Source organism: Dinoponera quadriceps, unplaced genomic scaffold (genome assembly GCF_001313825.1).
Source record: "Dinoponera quadriceps isolate SergipeBrazil2010 unplaced genomic scaffold, ASM131382v1 scaffold707, whole genome shotgun sequence".
Lineage (NCBI taxonomy): Eukaryota > Metazoa > Arthropoda > Insecta > Hymenoptera > Formicidae > Dinoponera > Dinoponera quadriceps.
In genome coordinates this window covers 14831-34355 of record NW_014555450.1, presented here as the reverse complement: position 1 = coordinate 34355, position 19525 = coordinate 14831, and the positions used below count along the sequence as shown (strand labels likewise).

General features: G+C 42.4%; 1 protein-coding gene across 4 annotated transcripts; it reads left to right on the top strand.

Moving 5' to 3' along the window:
• Positions 1-302: 302 nt before the first annotated feature.
• Positions 303-19524, top strand: LOC106744201 (single-stranded DNA-binding protein 3). 4 transcript variants are annotated; one of them, XM_014618725.1, is made up of 14 exons: positions 303-489; positions 2695-2767; positions 2865-2926; positions 3033-3117; positions 3431-3472; positions 3853-3939; positions 6205-6312; positions 6778-6852; positions 7124-7172; positions 7815-7844; positions 8972-9183; positions 9286-9456; positions 9674-9874; positions 11367-13162. In XM_014618725.1, exons 1-14 carry the CDS (start codon positions 434-436, stop codon positions 11373-11375), a joined length of 1260 nt encoding a protein of 419 aa, XP_014474211.1. In that variant the 5' UTR covers positions 303-433; the 3' UTR covers positions 11376-13162. The 4 variants fall into 4 exon arrangements, with proteins under 4 accessions (XP_014474211.1, XP_014474210.1, XP_014474209.1 ...); XM_014618723.1 differs by lacking the exon at positions 11367-13162 and adding an exon at positions 18347-19524 and having other exon boundaries at positions 434-489; XM_014618724.1 differs by lacking the exons at positions 7815-7844; positions 11367-13162 and adding an exon at positions 18347-19524.
• Position 19525: the final 1 nt, after the last annotated feature.

Genomic DNA, 19525 nt, shown 5'->3' with positions numbered 1-19525 from the left:
AGAGTGAGTGTGAATGAGACAGAATGAGAGCGGCGGGGTAAAGGAGAGAGAGAGAGAGAGAGAAAGTGGGAGACAGACGGAAAGGCAGAGGGAGCGCACGCGCGAGCGCACCGAAGTGTGCGCACCTTTCTCGGTGGAGTGTACGTTCGTATTTCGTTCGACACGAGTCGCACGTCGTCGACAGCGGAGCGACTAGCGGCAGCAGCACGTTGAAGAGACACCGTCGCCCTAGGGACAGAGTGAGACAGTGAGAGAGAGAGAACGAGCGATAGCGCGCGGTGAACACACGGATACGCGCGCGCGTACGTGTGCACGCGCGCAGTACCCGATCTGCCGTTCTTCTTTTCACTCGGCCGTCCAGCGCGCTCTCAGAGCAAACTTGGCGGCGCGCTTGTGTTTACGTTGGAAGAACTGACCGGCCACCACGACGACGATGTACGCGAAAGGGAAAGGGTCGTCGGTGCCCTCGGACTCGCAAGCGAGAGAAAAGTACGTATCGTGCGTAGGAAGCGCGCGACGAGGAAAAAAAAGGCGGCACTCGCGCGACGGCGGCGGCGGAGAGTGCGATAACGAGAGGGAAAGGGGGGGGCAACGGAAAGGAAGAATCGGCGAGCCGTCGTGAAAATTCCGGCCGGCCATTGATCGCCCAGTAACTCCATTTTTCTCGTGCATCCTCCTGACTCCCCTCCCCCTCCCCTCGTTTCCCCTCGCGCTTCTTCCACATCCGCGGATCTCCCCCCTCGCCGCTGCCGCCGCCGCTCACCGGTTCTTTTTGCTCGAAGCGTGTACCCGCGATCGTATGTACATCGCGACCGGAGAACCCGGTTCGTCGGGTTAATCCAGTTTACCGATGAGCCGTCGATTTGTGTTCTTTCCATCGTCTCTTTTTCTCCCGTTTCGCGGACGTCACGATACCCCCCCCNCCCCCCGGTCCCCTTCCTCCCTCCCCCTGTCGATCGATTCGAGTCTTGACATACGAAAGGCTCGATCGTCCGCGCGGCAAAGTCAACGCGCGAATTCACGCGAATTCGCGGGATGACGCCGTCCATCATGAGCGGCCGCGTCGTTCCGATTTCGAAGTTTCGAATCTCAACGCAACTCTCGGACGGACGGACGGACGTACGTACACCTGGCGTCGTGTATGCTGTAACACACTTGCTCGGAGTTTCATGTGACTTTACATCCGATGCGTACGCGTATAAGGCTGAAAGTCGCGCGAGTGACCGTAGTTGCAATGTCAGGTATACATATATGTATGACACCTGGTGTGTGTGTGTGTACTACGCGCACGACGGGCCGTCGTAATGGCGCGAAACGGTGCTCCGCGCGAGCACACTTTGAAAGTGTAAGGCGACGTTGGAAACGAGGGGATTAGCCGATCTCCCGCGATCTCCCTTAGAAAGTTGGGCTATAGTTAATTAGCCGGCAAGTGACCTCGATCGGAGTAGCCATTCGGTAATTCGAAATCGCTCCTAACGACCGCGATCGGCGATGCAGTTTCTGTCGTTTGACACTTTATTACATCCGTGATGTTGCAAAGTCGCGTCTGGTCGCGTAAGATTTCTTTCATCCGCACTACGTCACCTATCTGCGTCACCTGTCTTGTACGTGAAATAAAACTTGAAATTTATTGGCAGGGCGAGGGAAAGGAAAATTTGCCCGAGAAACAGAATGTGCGTTTGAAACGAGCAGATCTCTGGTTGCACCTTTCTTCGTGCCGTTTTTATTTACGATTCTATTTAAGACGGGTCGGGAAGTCTTTGAACGAAGTTAATCCGTCAAAATTGCCGATGTAATTGATTGCTGCAAACAAAAGCCGCGTTCAGTCGACTCCGGTTTGCGGCTTCTCTTTGAATGATTATAATTCTGGCGAACAAATCGGAAATTAACGATCCCATTGGTCGATCGGCAGAGCAGATCGTTGTCTGCACTTGTAGTTACATGTCGTAAGGTCTGTTCGTTTTAACTGAATCAATGCTACGCACTGGAACTTTATTTTCTTTCCCTTCAACGCTATGTTATACAGTTGATTCCAAAGGCAAAAAGTGCAATCTAGCTTAAGTTAAGCAGACATCTAAGTACAGCCACGTTGGTGACGCGGACAACGAAGAGAGATTCGGGTCGTCAAGCAACGCGATTGGGAGAGGAATGGAAGTTAAAAATGAAAAAAAAAAGAAGAATTCTCCAGTCCGAGAAGTCGCGATACGACCGGCGGGGAAGTTGTGTTTACCGGAGATTCGCGGCGCGTAACCCGCTTTCACGCAAAGACGATTGATCCGTGCTGTCAGTACGCGCGTCCTCTCCGCGTAATTCCGCGCCATGTTTGTATCGTTCCGAGCCGGTCCCGTCACGAGCAGCAATGCGTTCGTCGGATGCGTTATTACCGCGTTGCAGCCTACGCGGGGAAAGTCGGCATTAACTTTACGTTTACCGGACGATCCCGTAAGGAAATGCGAGCGTAAAGGCGGTCTCGCGCTATAAGTATGGGTTTTCTAGGAAGAACCAGGAAGAGAAAAAAAGAAATGGCCAGCGCGCGCGCACCGATTGTCATTCGCGTAATGCGCCTACCATTTTGCGTATCCTATCGTCCTTTCGACGTTTTCGCGCGTGTGTAATGTGCGGTACCTTGGAGACTTCTTTTTGACGGTCTTGATTTTCCAGCGCCGCTCACATACATGTTACGCTTATTTTCAGGTTGGCCCTTTATGTGTATGAATACTTGCTACATGTGGGTGCACAAAAGGCAGCACAGACTTTTCTTTCAGAGGTAATAATGCGTTACGATACTCTGCGTTCATGTTATTGTTATTTCGAGGTATTATCTGAGTGTCGTTTGTGCTACAATATTGCTTTCGATTGTGCAGATCCGATGGGAGAAAAACATTACACTTGGAGAACCGCCTGGATTTCTGCACTCTTGGTGGTGGTGAGTATCATCGGTGTCTTTTTAGTCTCGCGAAAGTGCTATAATCGCCATTGAGTGATCGGGAGCGATTTGTGCGACGTAAAATAATCGTGAAATATTTTCACAGTGTCTTTTGGGACTTGTACTGTGCAGCACCGGAGAGAAGAGACACTTGTGAACATAGCAGCGAGGCCAAAGCTTTTCACGATTATGTAAGTAGATCTGAGACATGTAGTGGATTACATGTAGTAAATGCACTAATCGCTTGTAACTTATGCGTTAGTGCATAAGTATACAATGAGTATCGGCGACAAAATCTTAAATTCAGCGTTTGTAGACACGTACCAAACAATTTAGCCCACTTTTTGGAGCCTACTTCAGCTACGCCACTGGCGTTTTTGATATATATTTACGTGTGCTGTATTTCGGAGTTTGTCATTGGCACTTACGCACTGACACTTGCCATTCAGTCCCTCGTTGACTGTCTTAAAACCTTGGATATTATGTGAAATGTTCTGTTTCCAGGGATTTGTGAACAGTGCTTACAACGTCAATGGCATTGCCCACGTACGTTGACAGATTTATGCTCAATTGATGTGTACGCTTGAGTTAAATACACGTACAGAGAGCGGTATGATAGTCTTAACACGTAGTGACTACGACTTTTGACTGTACGTATTTACACATATACGTATGAAACTCGCAGTTACTACGGCGTTAAGGTCATTATGCCGACTTGTGTACATATTAATCTTTCTTCTGCGTAGAGAGTATATTAACGCATACTAACATATATTAGTATTGCGTAATAATTAGCGCAATTTCAAATGCATTGCGAGTTTCGATTATTCTTGTATATTATTGGACAGTATAATGTTCGTTAGTAAAGCTTTCTTTTTGGAGAGGAAGAGTTGTCATCAACTACAGGAACTACAAATTATTTGCAGAATGCTGGACCAGCTCCATCTCCAATCGGTCAAATGGCGCCTAATGATGGAATGCCTGGCGGTCCTATGCCTCCTGCTTTCTTCCCCGTGAGTTTCTATTCGTTTTATAACATTCATATGTTTCAATACCATTCGTTTTCCTCGATTTTTACTTGCAGAGTGTATGGTGAAAGAAAGGGTTACTAGCATTTGTTTTAAATTCAGAACAGTTGCTCTTTAAAGTGTTGTCTTTGCAAAATTCACTAGCAGGATCTCTTCCAGTTTTCAATAGGCTGGAGAATTGATTAAAATTCGACTTATCTCCGTTATAACANTTTTTAGTTTTTTTTTTTTTTTTTTTTTAGTAGACTGCACGAAAAAACACTAGAATTTTTGGAAAGGGAGAATTAAAACGAACGCTTTGAATAAAACGAACTAGTTCTTTTTATATATTCATCTAGTACATTTATATGTATATATACATAGTCATGTATCTGTTATCATTGTCATGCATAGTTCTTGTTTATTAAAACTTACACTTGATTCAAAGCATAAAATACAGTACAAGAGTTAACTTACCGTAACCAAATCTGGTTGATTGGTTATTATTATCTACAATTTAATCATGAACAATTATGTAACACAATAGCGATAAAGAGGAATTTTGTTTTAATTAACGTGAGATATAGATCAAGAAGAAACAGGAAGTCCCTAAACAAAAATAGAGAATATGTTAATGTTTAACTTGAATATTATCGATAGATATAATTGTTGTCCATTTATATGACAATTTCTTAAGTACTTTACATGTGAATAGGTCATTTGTCACAACTGATATTTCCGTAAATATATATATATATATTTTTTTTTAATTTTAGAAGACGAATTATTTATATTATACACTTTTATATGATACGTCTTTATTCAACATAAACGTGTATCCCTGTGTTACCAGTAAATGTACACACCAGCCGTAGTCATGGTCAATTCGTTTTGAAACAAGTGTACATTCTAAAGACGTTCTTATGTCATGCTTGTCTATACTGTATATATGTACTTACTTTCTTTCCGCTCTCTATCTAATACTTGTATGTGCGTTCTTGTATCATTTTCACTGTCTCATCTCCTTGGCGCATAAAAAGAAAGCAAATCTAGAAATTCTACCGAGAACAGGACTATATAGATGTTAGAGTACATTTAGCACCAATACTGTGGTACAATAAGCATATTGTATGACGAGTGTGCTACTTTGCGCTGGTCATGTTACACAGTGGTATGTAAAAATATTATAGATATATATTGCTGTTTGTGCGATACTGCATTTGCGAAATACGTCTTGACATTTCACTGGGTTACATAGCCAGCTTAAGTTATACTCGTTAGAATGTATGGGATAACTAACATGAAAGCCTGCTTAGAGTGTAGTCTAGTCTCTTCTCACAAAAGTTTCACGAATTGTTCATTTTATTTGGAAGTTATTAATTTGACAGATTTCATTAAATTATATATTAATTCAAACGCTTGACAAGAATTCGAAAAAAACAATACAATTCCAGAATATATAAAATGTGTAAATATGTACATATAATTTCACAATTGTACGATAGATACTTTTATGATGATAATATTTAAAAAAGTTTAGTTGCAATTGAAGGGACAGACTGTGAGTCGTTTTCTTCTCATCCTCAATATTCTATTAACATTTTATTTATATTTTTTTTACATAACAAATAATATATATTTATTATATTTTATACTGTTGATATAAGAATACATATGATAACTGTAATATTTGCATCGACTATTTATATGAGAGAGAAATAGGAAAGTATATAAAAATTTGATATATATATATATATATATGGATATTAAGGGAAAATGCAGAAAAATCATGCATCCGTCGCTTGTCATAAAATACCTCTATCCCTTACTAGATTAGATCAAGATAAAGTGCTACACAGTGCGTAAGCAATGCGGTTTCTCTCTATAGATATATCTTTTTAATATAGTTATCCTGTAATGCTTAGGAGTCATCATCATACTTTTCCGACAAAATCGTTTTACGTTCTACAGTGTTGTACATTTTCTAATTGATTGGCATCTTCTCGTACTCTTGTATGTCTCATTTCACAATCTAGTGAAATTTTTCGTCATGTGCACGAGTTGTAATTACGAAAAGAAAGAAACGAGCTTTTACTGTACGGCGGTCTGAGACGTCATCCGAGTGAGATTTTCCTAATTACAACTTCTGGGTAACTCTCAAAATGCTCTGACCGACATAGTATTAACACAATCATCCCCGAGCCTTCTAGTCTAGCTGTTGCCTGGATCGCAGTGTTGCTACATGTCTGTCGTTTGCGTTGCTTGTTGCAGAACAACTCGACAATGCGACCATCTCCGCCCACACACCCCTCATCACAGCCATCCCCCCAGCACCCCCAGCCACCCCCGCCCCCACACTCGCAGATGATGTCCACCCAGGTAAGCCTCATTCAACACATACACTCTCACTCATGAAGAATCACTTATTCCGCTGTGTCATCGCACCATATCATAGTACAGCTGAAACTTGTTCAACTACTAACCTTCGTCGCTAGTGATATCGTCTCAATTTCCTCCTCGTGTTTACCGTGTCGACATGTTATATATATGTACAACGCGTACAATAAATGATTGACATATTCTCAGTTTGTCAGAAAGCACCTTAGCAAATGATATTACCAACTAATGTGCTGCGATGAACTTGATTGAAATGCATATTTTTATGGCCTATCATCTCACGGATTGCTTATTGTGGCTGCCTGGTATTTATACTATATCTATAGTCAATTCTGTGTATAGTAATCATGACTTACACTTTATAAATACTTGATTTACATCTGGAAATTTCTTTGCAAGCCTTTCTCTTACGTGATTGATATGGCGAGAGTTTACTTTTTGTTACAGTTTATGGGCCCCAGATATCCGGCAGGACCACGACCCGGTGTACGTATGCCACAAATGGGAAATGACTTTAATGGGGTAAGGATAAAAATATGTTAATTTGTTTATCGAAACAAATGTCTGAATAGATCTTAGCTTACGTTAGAAAAAAAAGTATCTTTACACACACACACACACATATATATATATATAAAAGTATAAAAATATATAAAAATATGTAAAGTAATATAACAATAGATTGTATATTTGTATTCCATCTGTTTTCGAATCGTTTATTTCACTTGAAATTATGCGAAATTGTATTACAAATTTTATTATAAAATTATTTATATCTCTTTTCTTCTCACAGCCACCGGGACAGCCAATGATGCCAAATAGTATGGATCCTACTAGGCAAGGTGAGAGATCATTTAATATGCCAGCGTTATATTACTTTTTTCTGGCATTAACGAAAATTGCGAAAGGAGAATGGCATAGACGCATGCGTACCAAAAACCACACAGCAACAAACGAATAAGTAATATTTTAAATTGGATTGGATTGCTGTGATGTGGAGTGGATTGGTTTTTGAATTGTCTAGTTACAAGCAGTGGTGTAGTTTGTGTACGATTGCTAGAAAGTCAATTTCTGTAATTGTTATATGAATATATATCTTATCAAACGTTTGATACGCTTTTATAATTTGTATGTTTCTTTTCGTTCAAAAGAGAGTAATTTTTATACTATAATGTATGCGATAATGCCTGTTGGGATATTCTATTGTGTAATTTGAATTTGTAGAAATGTAGCTTACGCAGAAGAATATTTTGTTTCTGAAGTATATATCGATTTTTACATAAATGACTGTCTTAGAGATGTTCAATATATATTATATCACTTCGTTCGTTAAACACGTGGTCGTGACATAATTTACCATTGTTTTAAAAATTGCTCCGAAAATGAACAGTATATGCTATACCACTGCAAAATAACTAGGCTTTACCACCATGAAACTGACCTTACCTACCTGCCGTACTAATGTGTGCTCTTGTGTTCCTCAGGCGAAGCTGGAGAATTTGTAGGGTGGCAAGGTAGGAAGCAACCCAGCAACCAAATCACACTTACATGACTTAGTCGAGCCTAACTTTTAATTTTTTTTCTCCTCCTTGCCTCTAAGATTTTTTTTCCATTTTCATAAAAGTAATTGCACTGGCTTTGCTCTTTTGCAATATAATTCGCTCATCTGAAACTAGCATTCAGCATGACAATCGCAATTAAGTGTGTTAAACCAAGGATGTGTGTAATTTTACAGAAACAATGGCCATACGACTTACAAAGAATGCGTTTGATAGCACTTTAATTTTGTAACTTCTTTATTTTTCATCAAAGAAGGGCCTCTAATGAGTGCAGTACGTGTACAAAGTGTATCATATGAAAAATATTCGTGGTATATTTACGCCAAGTGTACGTGTGTGCGAATGCATGATTCATTAGATTCTCTCGGGGCAACAGATATTTTTAAATGATGAAAAAAGCCCATCTCACAGATTTATTGGCACAATGTATTTTTCTGCAGGAACATCTAATACCGACTAAAAATATTTGCACACCGCGAAATTATACTGCATATATGGACGGAAAAGATAAATCACATTTGTGTTTAACAAACATTCCTTGAACACTATTAAAACTATATTGCTTGTGTTGTGTGTTCTTACAAAAAGAAATTGTTTTAACTACAATCTGTTATATAACGACTATATGTTATCAAGTAAGCAAAGGATGAGCTTTTAAACAAATCTTATAAGAATATCACATTACGGAGCTAACGGGAAGTAATTTTTGTTTCCAAAAGTTTGACAATTCGCGATTCTGTATTCAGTGTTGTTTCTATCTTCAGCATGAGCTTCCTCACTGTGTTTGTGTGGTGACAGTTGCTTGACCAGCATGTCATCCACCCGCTTTCGACCTCGATCTCGACTTTGGCGAAGCATGACTCATTCGGGCAATTTGAGCGCACACTCAATTGTTATCATCGTACACACGATAGAGCACAAACTTTATACACAAGATAGTCCATTAGAGTTTACAAAAACCTGCGATTTATCGTCGGTCCCACAGAAGTCGCAATTAGCAGTTAGCATTAACATAGAACTAGAGCAAAGTTAACACCCTCGCATCCACGAGCGAATGTACGGAACTCTGATTCCTATCCTAGGTCCGCCAGGAATGAACCCCATGAATCCGAGAATGAACCCTCCACGAGGACCGGGTATGGGTCCCATGGGTCCCGGGAGTTACGGTCCAGGCATGCGAGGTCCACCACCTAATAGCACTTTGGGTCCGGGTGGGCCGGGAGGTCCTGGAATGCCGCCAATGAGTATGGCCGCTCCGGGTGGCAGACAACAGTGGCAACCAAACACATCCACGGTATGGGCAGACATAAATACTCCGTATATCGATGTACGTTTCCTCTCGCCTTCAAAGCGGAGAACGGAACGATCTAACGTCCCTTTACGATGTGACACGCAGCCAATGAATTACTCGTCGTCATCACCGGGTAACTACGGAGGGCCGCCTGGAACAACAGGTCCGCCAGGACCTGGTACACCTATCATGCCTAGCCCACAAGACAGCAGCAATAGCGGAGGAGAAAATATGTATACCATGATGAAGCCTGTACCTGGAGGAAATATGCCGGGTGTAAGTTTCGCAATTGATCTTGTCGTTACCGCAACTTATTACCACGTGTCGCGTCATATTTATTACATTCTCTCTGCTGTCATTCTTTTCCGCTGAGTTGTATGTTCTATCTGCAAGTTACTATACATCAGGATAAAGAGAGAGAGAGAGAAGAAATAAATTGACGCTTCGAGTACTCGTGCGGACGAGAATAATATTAAGAGTCGATACGTTTTAGGACTTTCCAATGAGTGGCGGACCAGAAGGCGGCCCGATGGGACCGATGGGTCCTAACACGATGGGTCCGGTTCTAAACGGCGACGGTCTCGACGGGATGAAGAACAGCCCAGCGAACGGCGGCCCCGGCACACCACGGGAAGATAGCGGCAGCGGAATGGGTGATTATAATTTGAGTGGATTCGGAGCTCCAGGCGAAAATGTGAGTATGCATACCAGGTTCTTTTAACAACTTCCTCTAATGGTCACTCGACGTGTTGTTGTGGATCTGTATCGTGCGGCGAGTATCTCCTTCCGTTTGTCGATCCCGTCGATAACCGAATCTTCGGGGACCATCTGAAATGATCGCGGTTTTCTTCGCGCAACGCTTGCTGCGGTCGTCCTCCTCGTGCGCGCGTCATACGGATCCACGTTGCAACTTATCGCCCTTCTAATCATCTCAATTAACAGCCACAAGCGCTTCTATCAATTACGGCGGACATTCACGTATCTCGCTGAGTAATTTGGGTTCAGTCGTGCGTTCTCAAGGGATTTTGTCTTTAGCCTTGCTCAGACAGTCTTGTTAATGCTTCCTTACAGTGTATCATTTGTCCTTACAAATTTCTCGGAAGGTGTTCTGTCTCATCACGCGTCATGGTTTTCTCTCTGGTAAATTTAATAATCAGCGTCACACACACTTGTTCGCATTCTAATATTGTCATAACTGTACTCGCTGTGAAATAAGCGTCTAACTACTATCGCACTAACCGTATGTCTAACGATGCAATTATAAAGTGGGCAGAAAGATGACGAGACTCGTAACGTTAATCAGTACAGAGTTTGCCTCTCACTTGGTACGCAACATTTATTACACGAATCCGATGATTCGATCATCCGATGTGTTTGTCTTGAGTTTTTACTGCGCGCTTTATAAGAAGTGCCAAATTACTTTCGTACGACAAAGTAATCGTGACCTCTTCTTCGGATCGCGTGAACGATTTTACATGCTAATCTTATGTTACTGTATCGGACTGTCGGTAGCGTCTGACAAAGGAATAATCACGGTGCTGTCGTTTCCGATTTTCATGAAACTTCGCTAATTTGCACAATAATTGCAAATGTGTACGAGAGGGATCTTTTGCCAAGGAAGATTCGTGCTTGAGAGGCGGAAGTCGCGCTTATTCTCGGCGCATGCTGACGTTCACAAATTCATCCGGAAATAATCTGTGTTTCCCGATTTGCAACGGCAAAATTTCAAAATATTCGTTCCGCACGATATTGTGACGTGTGTGTGTCACATGAAAAATTTCAACGTGGCGTTTCAAATTAGCAACAACTCGGTAACAATCTGGATTTTTCGGAACGTTCTTCCATTGGTGTCTCAAGTGAAGAAAGTTGTGTCGAGGCTTTTTCACGTGCCTTATTTAAAAAAAAAACGCTCGCTGAGAGATTCTGCCTCAGTCGGAGTGAATGTTTCTGTTGGCAAGAGAGAGAGAGAGGGAGAGAGGGAGAGAGAAAGATAGAGAGATAGAGAGAAAGAGAGAGAGAGAGAAAGAAAGAAAGAGAGGCACACGCATCAATTAGTCCTCATCAGTTATTCTGCAAATTCCGCGAGGATTCGATGCAATCGAGGAAGTGGTGGCGTCGCGGTGTTCCTTGTGTGTCGAAGAGTGTTACTAGTAATCACGTACGTGCACCTTCTGTATTCTCGACAGTTTTTTTAAAAAGTCAAGTCGCCTTGGAGCCAGCCCCGAGTTCATAGATGCCGTAGACTCTACCCGGGTTATACACGTAGTGTGGAAAAGCATCGTACGCGGACTCGCTGCATTTCACGTGCTCCACGTGCATTCTGGCGCATGTAGTTCGTACAGTTTCAGTACAGCAGACAGTCAATTCTCTCTCTCGTGGCAAGGTAGAACGAGGAAAACGAAATTTTCGAGACAATCGTGCCGAACGCGATGTTTAACAACGACTGCGGCCGTTATCGATTGCTCTTGCTCGATTAGAGTATTAACATTTAAGCGCTCATCTATCGCATTAATCTATGGAACGGCGCAGATACTTGACAGATACAATTACACGGTGCGCCTCACCGCGTAGATATACACTATGTATATGCTTTCTCTAAATACTCAGAAAGTTGCAAGACTAGATGTATTTGCTCTCGTAACTTTTTTTTTCGGTTTTATTCTCTTTTTTTCTCCCATTTTTTTTTTTTTATACTTGGATCTTATTTTTACACTTTACTATAACGGAAGCTACCTAATCTCCTTAATTAAGATTTGTCAGATTATTTTCTATTATTTATATTTATTTGACAATTAGCTCGTAAGCAAAGGTGCCTGAGAAAAAAATCACAGAAGGTTGTTTACATAAGGAACACGTGCTTGTACACGAAATACGCACACACACATACACACATACAAACACACACGCACACGACGCACACGTATAGTATATATATATATATTACGTATATAATTGTCCCTGCTACTGTGATTACCGATTGCATAATTATTAATCGATTTTTACGCTCTTGTTTCTTATCCCGTCTGAACACACTACTGGTTCTGTATCGGTGTTTGGTCTATTCGTCATCTCATTATAGAGTTAGCGGCGTAAATCGTACTAGCGTAGCAGGTAAGAGAATGATTGCCCGAGGACAGTTGAGAATGTGTCGCGCGTTCGGTCTCGCGAAAAAGAAAAATGAAAACACGTTTTTCGAAGAAGTGAAATCTCTCGATTGGGTGCCGAAGGTAGGCATGCGCGCGTTGTTTGTTTCAGCAAAAGTTGTACTGACGAGTCTGAACTCGCGGAAAAATCTATCCCCGGCTGGGATCTTTCCGCTGTAACGAACGCGAGACTCTGTAATGAGGTGAACAGTCTAGGCAAGCTCGAGTACCGAGTCCCTCCATTGTTTGCTCACAATTCGCTCCCGACCGGGGCCAAGTCTGCGCGCGTTATATGGTTTCTTGCAGCCATTAGCATTGCAATGTCACATGCGTACGTTGCCACCTGCGAGAACGTGCGAATCACCCGATTTCCGTTGATTCGCGGAGTGTCGGCGCGCACGTGTAGGAACGCTCGACTTTGCTGATTTGACGGACAACCGACGTTGGTTGCGACGGGAAGTTGCGGGCGCGTCGCCTCAGAGAATCTCCGATAGTCTTTCATACATTGTCGTCTCGGTGAAAGTGTCCTAAACCGCGTCTCGGGATGACACACGGTTCACGTTCTATCACTGTAAATCCAAGTGTACAGTCAATACACGGTGTGTGTAAAATTACACATTTGTGTGTGTACAATACGATACATACGTGTAAAATGTGGAAAAATGAAGGAGTGTGTACTTCTAATTAATGTAATAAGTACATATATAAAACAACTTTATACATTCAAGTCCTTTATAAGATCTGAGTTTTGTGTCATTATGGGAAAATGTATATTATAAGTTAAGGGGGAAATTCGTAGCATTTTTTTCCTTTTTGTAAAAACGTTAAGGATTCTCTCTCTTTAACCAATCTAGTAACTAATTTTTAATCTTCTTTATAATTAAAAATAACGCCGAATTTTCTAGACAATAACAATTATTTAAATAAGATACGGAACGTATTTCATGCCAACTAATACTCATGTAAAGATTATTATATCGGACGATTACTTAATTAAATTACGTTAACCATATTTTCTTTTTATATATTGGTTTATAAATATTATTAACGATTGCATATCAACAAAGTTTTTTACTTATTTTATTCTATTTATATGTAAATTTACAATACGATAAGTTTATTATAAAAGTATACATACATCTGAAAAAGGCAAAAGATTTCATCCACAAAATGTAGTATGTTTATGGTGAATTAATGGTACATATTTTTTGTTGGAAGAGGTTGCAAGAGGAAACAGAAAATGTTTACACGTAAATTACACTTTTTTAAATATGTAATTTAATATTGGAGCGTGCAAAATGTACGCAACTGACTGCGGTGAAATAACAGGTGAAACGCGGAGCAAAATAACACGCGTAAAAATACGTGATAATCGACTACGATTTTACACACGTAAATGTGTAGAAGTTACACACTTGAATTTTTACAGTGATACCGCGAAGAGACGCGAGTCCGTCGCGTCTCGATCGCTTTCCCTTAGTAGCGTAAGTATCGTCCGTGCTAATGATATTAATAATGCTGTAACTAAAAGAATTGTTCCTATATTGAAAATATCTGATCTCTCTTACGGAAAATCTCTCGAGGAAACAGCCAACGTGTGGCTCACGCGACTCGCTCGTGTTTAGTTTCGACCGGTTTCGTTCCCTCGCATGTGGTGCACACGGAGTACATTATTTGCTCAATTTTCATACCCGTCATATTCCTGTGTAGGATGAAATCTCACGAAGGCGCGGTACGTTGCGCTATTTTGAATCGTTGACGCTTGTTCGACTCGAGCAACGAATACTCATGAAAATTTAATCGGTCATAGTTTTTGCCTATGACACACCCGCGCACACACATACACGCGCGCGCGTACACACACACACACACACACGCACACGCGCACACACGTGCATACACATATATATATATATACACACGCGAGCTGTTTGAATCGGATTACGTAATGATATAGGCGAGATTCCCCGGCGATCCCCCTCCCCCGGTAATTCGACAGCTCGAGTTACGCAGTATTGCGAGGCGAATGATTCACTGCAAATGGTTTAACGAAGTACTTTGAGAAAGTAAGAGAAAAATTTTATATATACATATAAAAAATATATATATATAAATATATATATATATGCAAACGTTAATATTTTTGTATGAACATAAGATACGTAGACGTGCGAGTACTGAACCTTAAAGAGCGAGTGTAGATAAAGAACGGAAGATAATGTGCGATGAAGGTTGAAGCGAGATTCCCGGAATCCATCCGTCCGCAATGATTATAGGTCAGTACTGGACTATACTGTGCTGCTATTAGTTATGTTTAAATTAAATTATAGTGCCGAGAGATATATCGATGAAAAATTATGTAAAAAGAAATACACAGGGAGAGAATGCGGGTGAGAGGGAGAGAGAGAGAGAGAGAGAGAGAGAATGTGCGTATGCGCAAGTGCATGCTTTGGGATCAACGGCAAGACGCTTGCAAGTCCTTTTTTTTTAATGTCTCATCTTGTTGTCACAAGAGCTACTTTGCTGTGAACGTACTTTGGGTTATAACGCTTTCGTTTCGGCCTATGGATCGTGGCTTAACAGATTGTTACTTACAAAAAGAAGTTAAGTAAACAAACCGAAGAAAGAAAGCACAGAAGGTTGCTCGTTTGTAAGAAATTACACAGGGTGCTCGTTTGTAAGGAAAAAAAACATTACGATTTTGCTTTATATAGTATTTATTGTTACGAGATGTTCTCGAGTACAAGACTTAGCGATATAACGATTTATATATATATATATATATATATATATATATACATATATATGATATAGATAGAATTTGACGAATCTTCTGTCTACCACGATGGATCGGCCGGTCGTTGTAGATTGAAAGTTCGATGTGTACCATCTTGTAGATAGCGACGACGTCGTCGTCGTCGCGATCGCAAATAGGGAGTTGACGCGGGTGGGAGGTGACGGGTCTACCTTCTAATTAGCTTGAGACTTGTGATCGACTGCGGAGAGATATTCGCCGTCCTGTTGTGAGAAATATTGCAGGATAGCCTCCTCTCGCGGAGCGCGTGCTGCTTGCCGATATCCCGGAGTTTACGTCTTGCCGTTAAAGCCCATACGTCAAACGGAGAGAAAAGAAAACGTACACACACGGGAAAGACACGCTTGGAGTCGCATATAATCTTTTCCTTTTTTTCATTTGCGAGGATGTACCACAGTCAAATGAGCGGAGGAAGCTCAGTGAAAGCGCGGCGCATTGAGGGTACGAAGCTCCCCCCTCCTCCTCTTCCCCCTCGAGCGTGACTCTCGAGGTTGCCGATTTCGGATTCAATCGTTCAGTCGCCACGTCGACATTTTTCACGACGCACCAAGTGGCTTTCCCGAGCGCGTTTCTCGAAAAAAAGACAGAAAAGAAAGAAAAAAAGAGACGGATTTTGCTCCTTGACTCTCTGGCCCGGATGTGACGCGAAAAATTCTGTCGCGGATATAGTGGACAGTTTGGTACCCTTGATGCCGATTTACTTGATATTACTGCTCGTTGTAAGCCGCCGAACGTATCGACGAATGGTTTTAAACGTAACGTAATTAATATATGCCTAAGCCAGGGGAGAGATCGAGACAATAAATGTAATCCTGTTACACTGAGACTATTGCGTTTTTCTTTTTTATATTTGCGTTCAATCCGAGGGGTGCTGGCTATTGTCGTATTTATATATAACTATCTGTCTCCGTGTATTTGCACTTGTGCTAATCTCGCACACACACACACACACACACACACACACGTACATACACGCACATAGACACGCGTACCACTTGTGTTTCACTATTGTCGCTTTGTTCCATAAGCCGATAAAACGGTCAGTGTTGTTTTTTCTCTTTTTCTTTTTTACTCAACTAAAAACCAAAAAGAAAACACAGCGAGACTTTACTAAACCGATCGTTGCACTACCTATCGCTGGCTGTGGAACACATTGTTGTCATGATCGATGTTGCACACTTTCATTCAAACGCCGCCAGTCGTGCATTTTTTCTCTCTGCGGTTCGAGAGTAACGCAAGAACGAACCGTCGCGTCAGAACAGAACGATAGCTGTATATAGTACTAGCCTGTACTGACCTGTAGCACATGGATGCGTCGTCAAGCGCAAAGCGATTGATGGATTGCGAGATCGTATCGGGAGTCAGAAAGTAAAGAAAAAAAAAAGAAAAGAAAATTCAGAGGGCACGAAAGAATCCCTCCGGCTAAGAGGGAAAAAAATCGTACGAGTATTGAAGGACAACACGTCGAGTTTCTCTATAGTACTGTTTTTTTTTTATTCACTATAATACATCATATCACCTATTGTTTAGTCGGGTGAGGCGTGCGTGCGTGGGGGGCAGGCAGCGATAATGAGTTTTCTCTCTCTTTATTTATTTTTTTTTTCCGTTATGCCATCATTGTTATATATCGTCGTTATTGTTGTTCGATTTATTTTTGGCTCGACACGGGCTTCACTATATCTTACGTAACGTCCATGTGTTGTGGGTCAGAGCACCCTTAAGCAGAACAGTACCGACCGACAATCCTTTCGATCCCCCGTTCGAACGAAATCTTATCGATTTCGTTTCTCCCAGTGCCCTCTGTCCTCCGTCCTCTCCTTCGAGTCTTTTTTTGTTTCACGAGCCCGGGCCCTTCACGACGCACCGCCATCACGCCGCGCAATTAACGCCGCGTAATTACCGGCCAGCAGCGTTCTCGTGCGTGGCTGGGAAGATTGTTTCGCGGGACTTCTCGGTTTTGTCCGTATCTCTGGAAAAAAACAATTCCGTTAGTGTAACTGAATTTTCCATTGCCCGGGTATCAAACGAAAACTCGGTCGTAGGAACGGGAAGTTCCTATTCTGAAGTCAACTGCTCTTGGTCGTCTCAACTGAGTTTCGATGCGGCTAAATCTTCACACGAGTGTTCTTAGTCGCGGTAACGGAGATATATCTTTTCTCGTCGCTGAGTTTTCCTTTCTCGTTACCGAGTTTTCGTTTCTTCTCACCGAGCTTTCATCTGATCCTTGTACAGAGAATAAGGTTTCTTTGGATTTAATATTTGTGTTTGTTTGACTTGAATTTATTTCATACAAACAACGTAATTAACATTAATAATTTAATATGTATTATAAATTTTAGAATATTAAATTTTCTCTGGATAAAAATGTTGTTTTACTAAAGTAAACCATGTTGAAGAAGCAGTATTATTTAGAGGAAATATTTCGTTTTTGTTAAAAAAAAAATTATTTCATCGTATATTAAAAAATTGCTCCACCGAAGCGAAAAGGAAGTTCTTTGATTTTGTTCTAACATAGTGTTACATATTTCAAATAATTTACCGCTTGTGACAATCGTTGTAATGTTTGGACGAAAATACCAGAGAAATGTGTTATTTGACGTAAAGATATTGTGTGAAAAATCAGGCAATCTTGTTTGTCGAATCAAACATTCGTTTGTTGTTCTATTCCAAGTGACTATTAGTTGTAAGTTCCATTCGAAATTTCCTTCGATTCAGGAAATCTGATTAAGCCCGAAGAAATCTTTTCCTCCGTGCATTCAGTTGCGAGAACTGAATTCTTCTTTTCCGTGTGGCTTTCGCGAGTTTAGCAACGTCGGACGGAGCGGATGACGTTCCTCGTCGGCGGCAACCTAGTGAGACATTGAAGCGAACCGGGTGTGGTTCTTCTCTCACCCTGTCCATGCGCCCCGGTCGCAATCTCTTACTAGGTTCCGCGTCAAAATTACGCCGGACGAAATGACCGAGATAGTCCTCCGAACTCGCCGNCTAGTGAGACATTGAAGCGAACCGGGTGTGGTTCTTCTCTCACCCTGTCCATGCGCCCCGGTCGCAATCTCTTACTAGGTTCCGCGTCAAAATTACGCCGGACGAAATGACCGAGATAGTTCTCCGAACTCGCCGGTGAAAGACGCTGCGCGGAACTTGGGCAAGGTTGGTGGGCTCGCCTGACCGTTTACGTGTAACCGGCCTGGTGTTGGTTGGTTCGCAGGATCAGACCGAGTCGGCGGCCATCCTGAAGATCAAGGAGAGCATGCAGGAAGAGGCGAAGAGGTTTGAAAAGGACTCAGATCACCCCGATTATTTCATACAATAACTCTTCACGAGTCGTTGGACCCCCGAGACCAAATTAACAGTTTAATAGATAATGAATCGATTTCCTTTCTTCCTTAGTCCGATAACTATCCCCCTACTATACACGCATACATATGAATACACACACACACACACATACACCCTTCAGTCCCGCGCCGTGGAACCATTTTCCTTCTCTCCTCTGCGTTCTCTCTCTTTCTCTCTATCAATTTTTCCCTCTCCCTCTCTCTCTTTCTCTCTATCAATATCCGTCATTCTTTCTCTCTCTTTATCGCAATCCTCGGCTCTGTCGCACCATTTCTCTCTATGTTATATCTTCCTCTCCTTCCCTTCTACCTCCCCCCTCTTTCTCTCTCTCCGAGCGCGGTGTTGATCGATGAGGAAGGACGATCCTCCTACGCATCGGTCCTTTATGTTGCGAGAGGAGGGCCGTGTGATGTCAGTACGAGAGAGAGAGAGAGAGAGAGAGACGGACAGAGAGAGAAAGAGAACATTGATCTCGCGCGACTCTTACACGCCGACCGACGTTCGTTTTTCGAACAGTTGTTACGCGAACGTCGTTCGTTCCGCGCGAACCCAAGGATATTCCGCGTTTGCCTGTTGGTTCACGGAACGATTGCCTCTGCTCGAAGACCGCCGGAGAACGAACGAACGAACGAACGACGTTCCCGGTTCTTGTCCGCTTCGCGCGGCTATTTTTTCCACTGTGACGTGCGCGAGGCGTGTCTCTCGTCGGGAGTACACTCTTAGCTTTGTGTAACCCGAGAGTCATCCGGAGTGGAGCATGATTAATCGAGGCTCATAGTTTTCGACGGGGAGACAACAGAGCTCGGTCGAAAACTGGAACTCGGAAAAAGTCGGGCAAGCTCGTTAATCATGCTCACCGTTCGAGCCGCGAAGCTCGCCCGCTCGCTCGTTGTAACCCGCTGCAACCCGGTACGAGCGTTCTCATCCCCCGAACGTCTCGCGGAGGGTCCGTTGACCCTCGGAGAAAGAGGAGGTCGCTCGTACGAAGAGGTTGTCGAGAGCATCGTCGTAAAACTCGGTTTCGACGCGTTCGTCGGCGATCGACGTG

Coding starts and splice junctions, on each gene's coding strand:
- LOC106744201 (XM_014618723.1), top strand. CDS start 434: ATGTACGCGAAAGGGAAAGGGTCGTCGGTGCCCTCGGACTCGCAAGCG. Junction 3,118..3,430: donor CCAAAGCTTTTCACGATTAT/GTAAGTAGATCT, acceptor TTCTGTTTCCAG/GGATTTGTGAACAGTGCTTA. Junction 3,940..6,204: donor TGCCTCCTGCTTTCTTCCCC/GTGAGTTTCTAT, acceptor TGCTTGTTGCAG/AACAACTCGACAATGCGACC.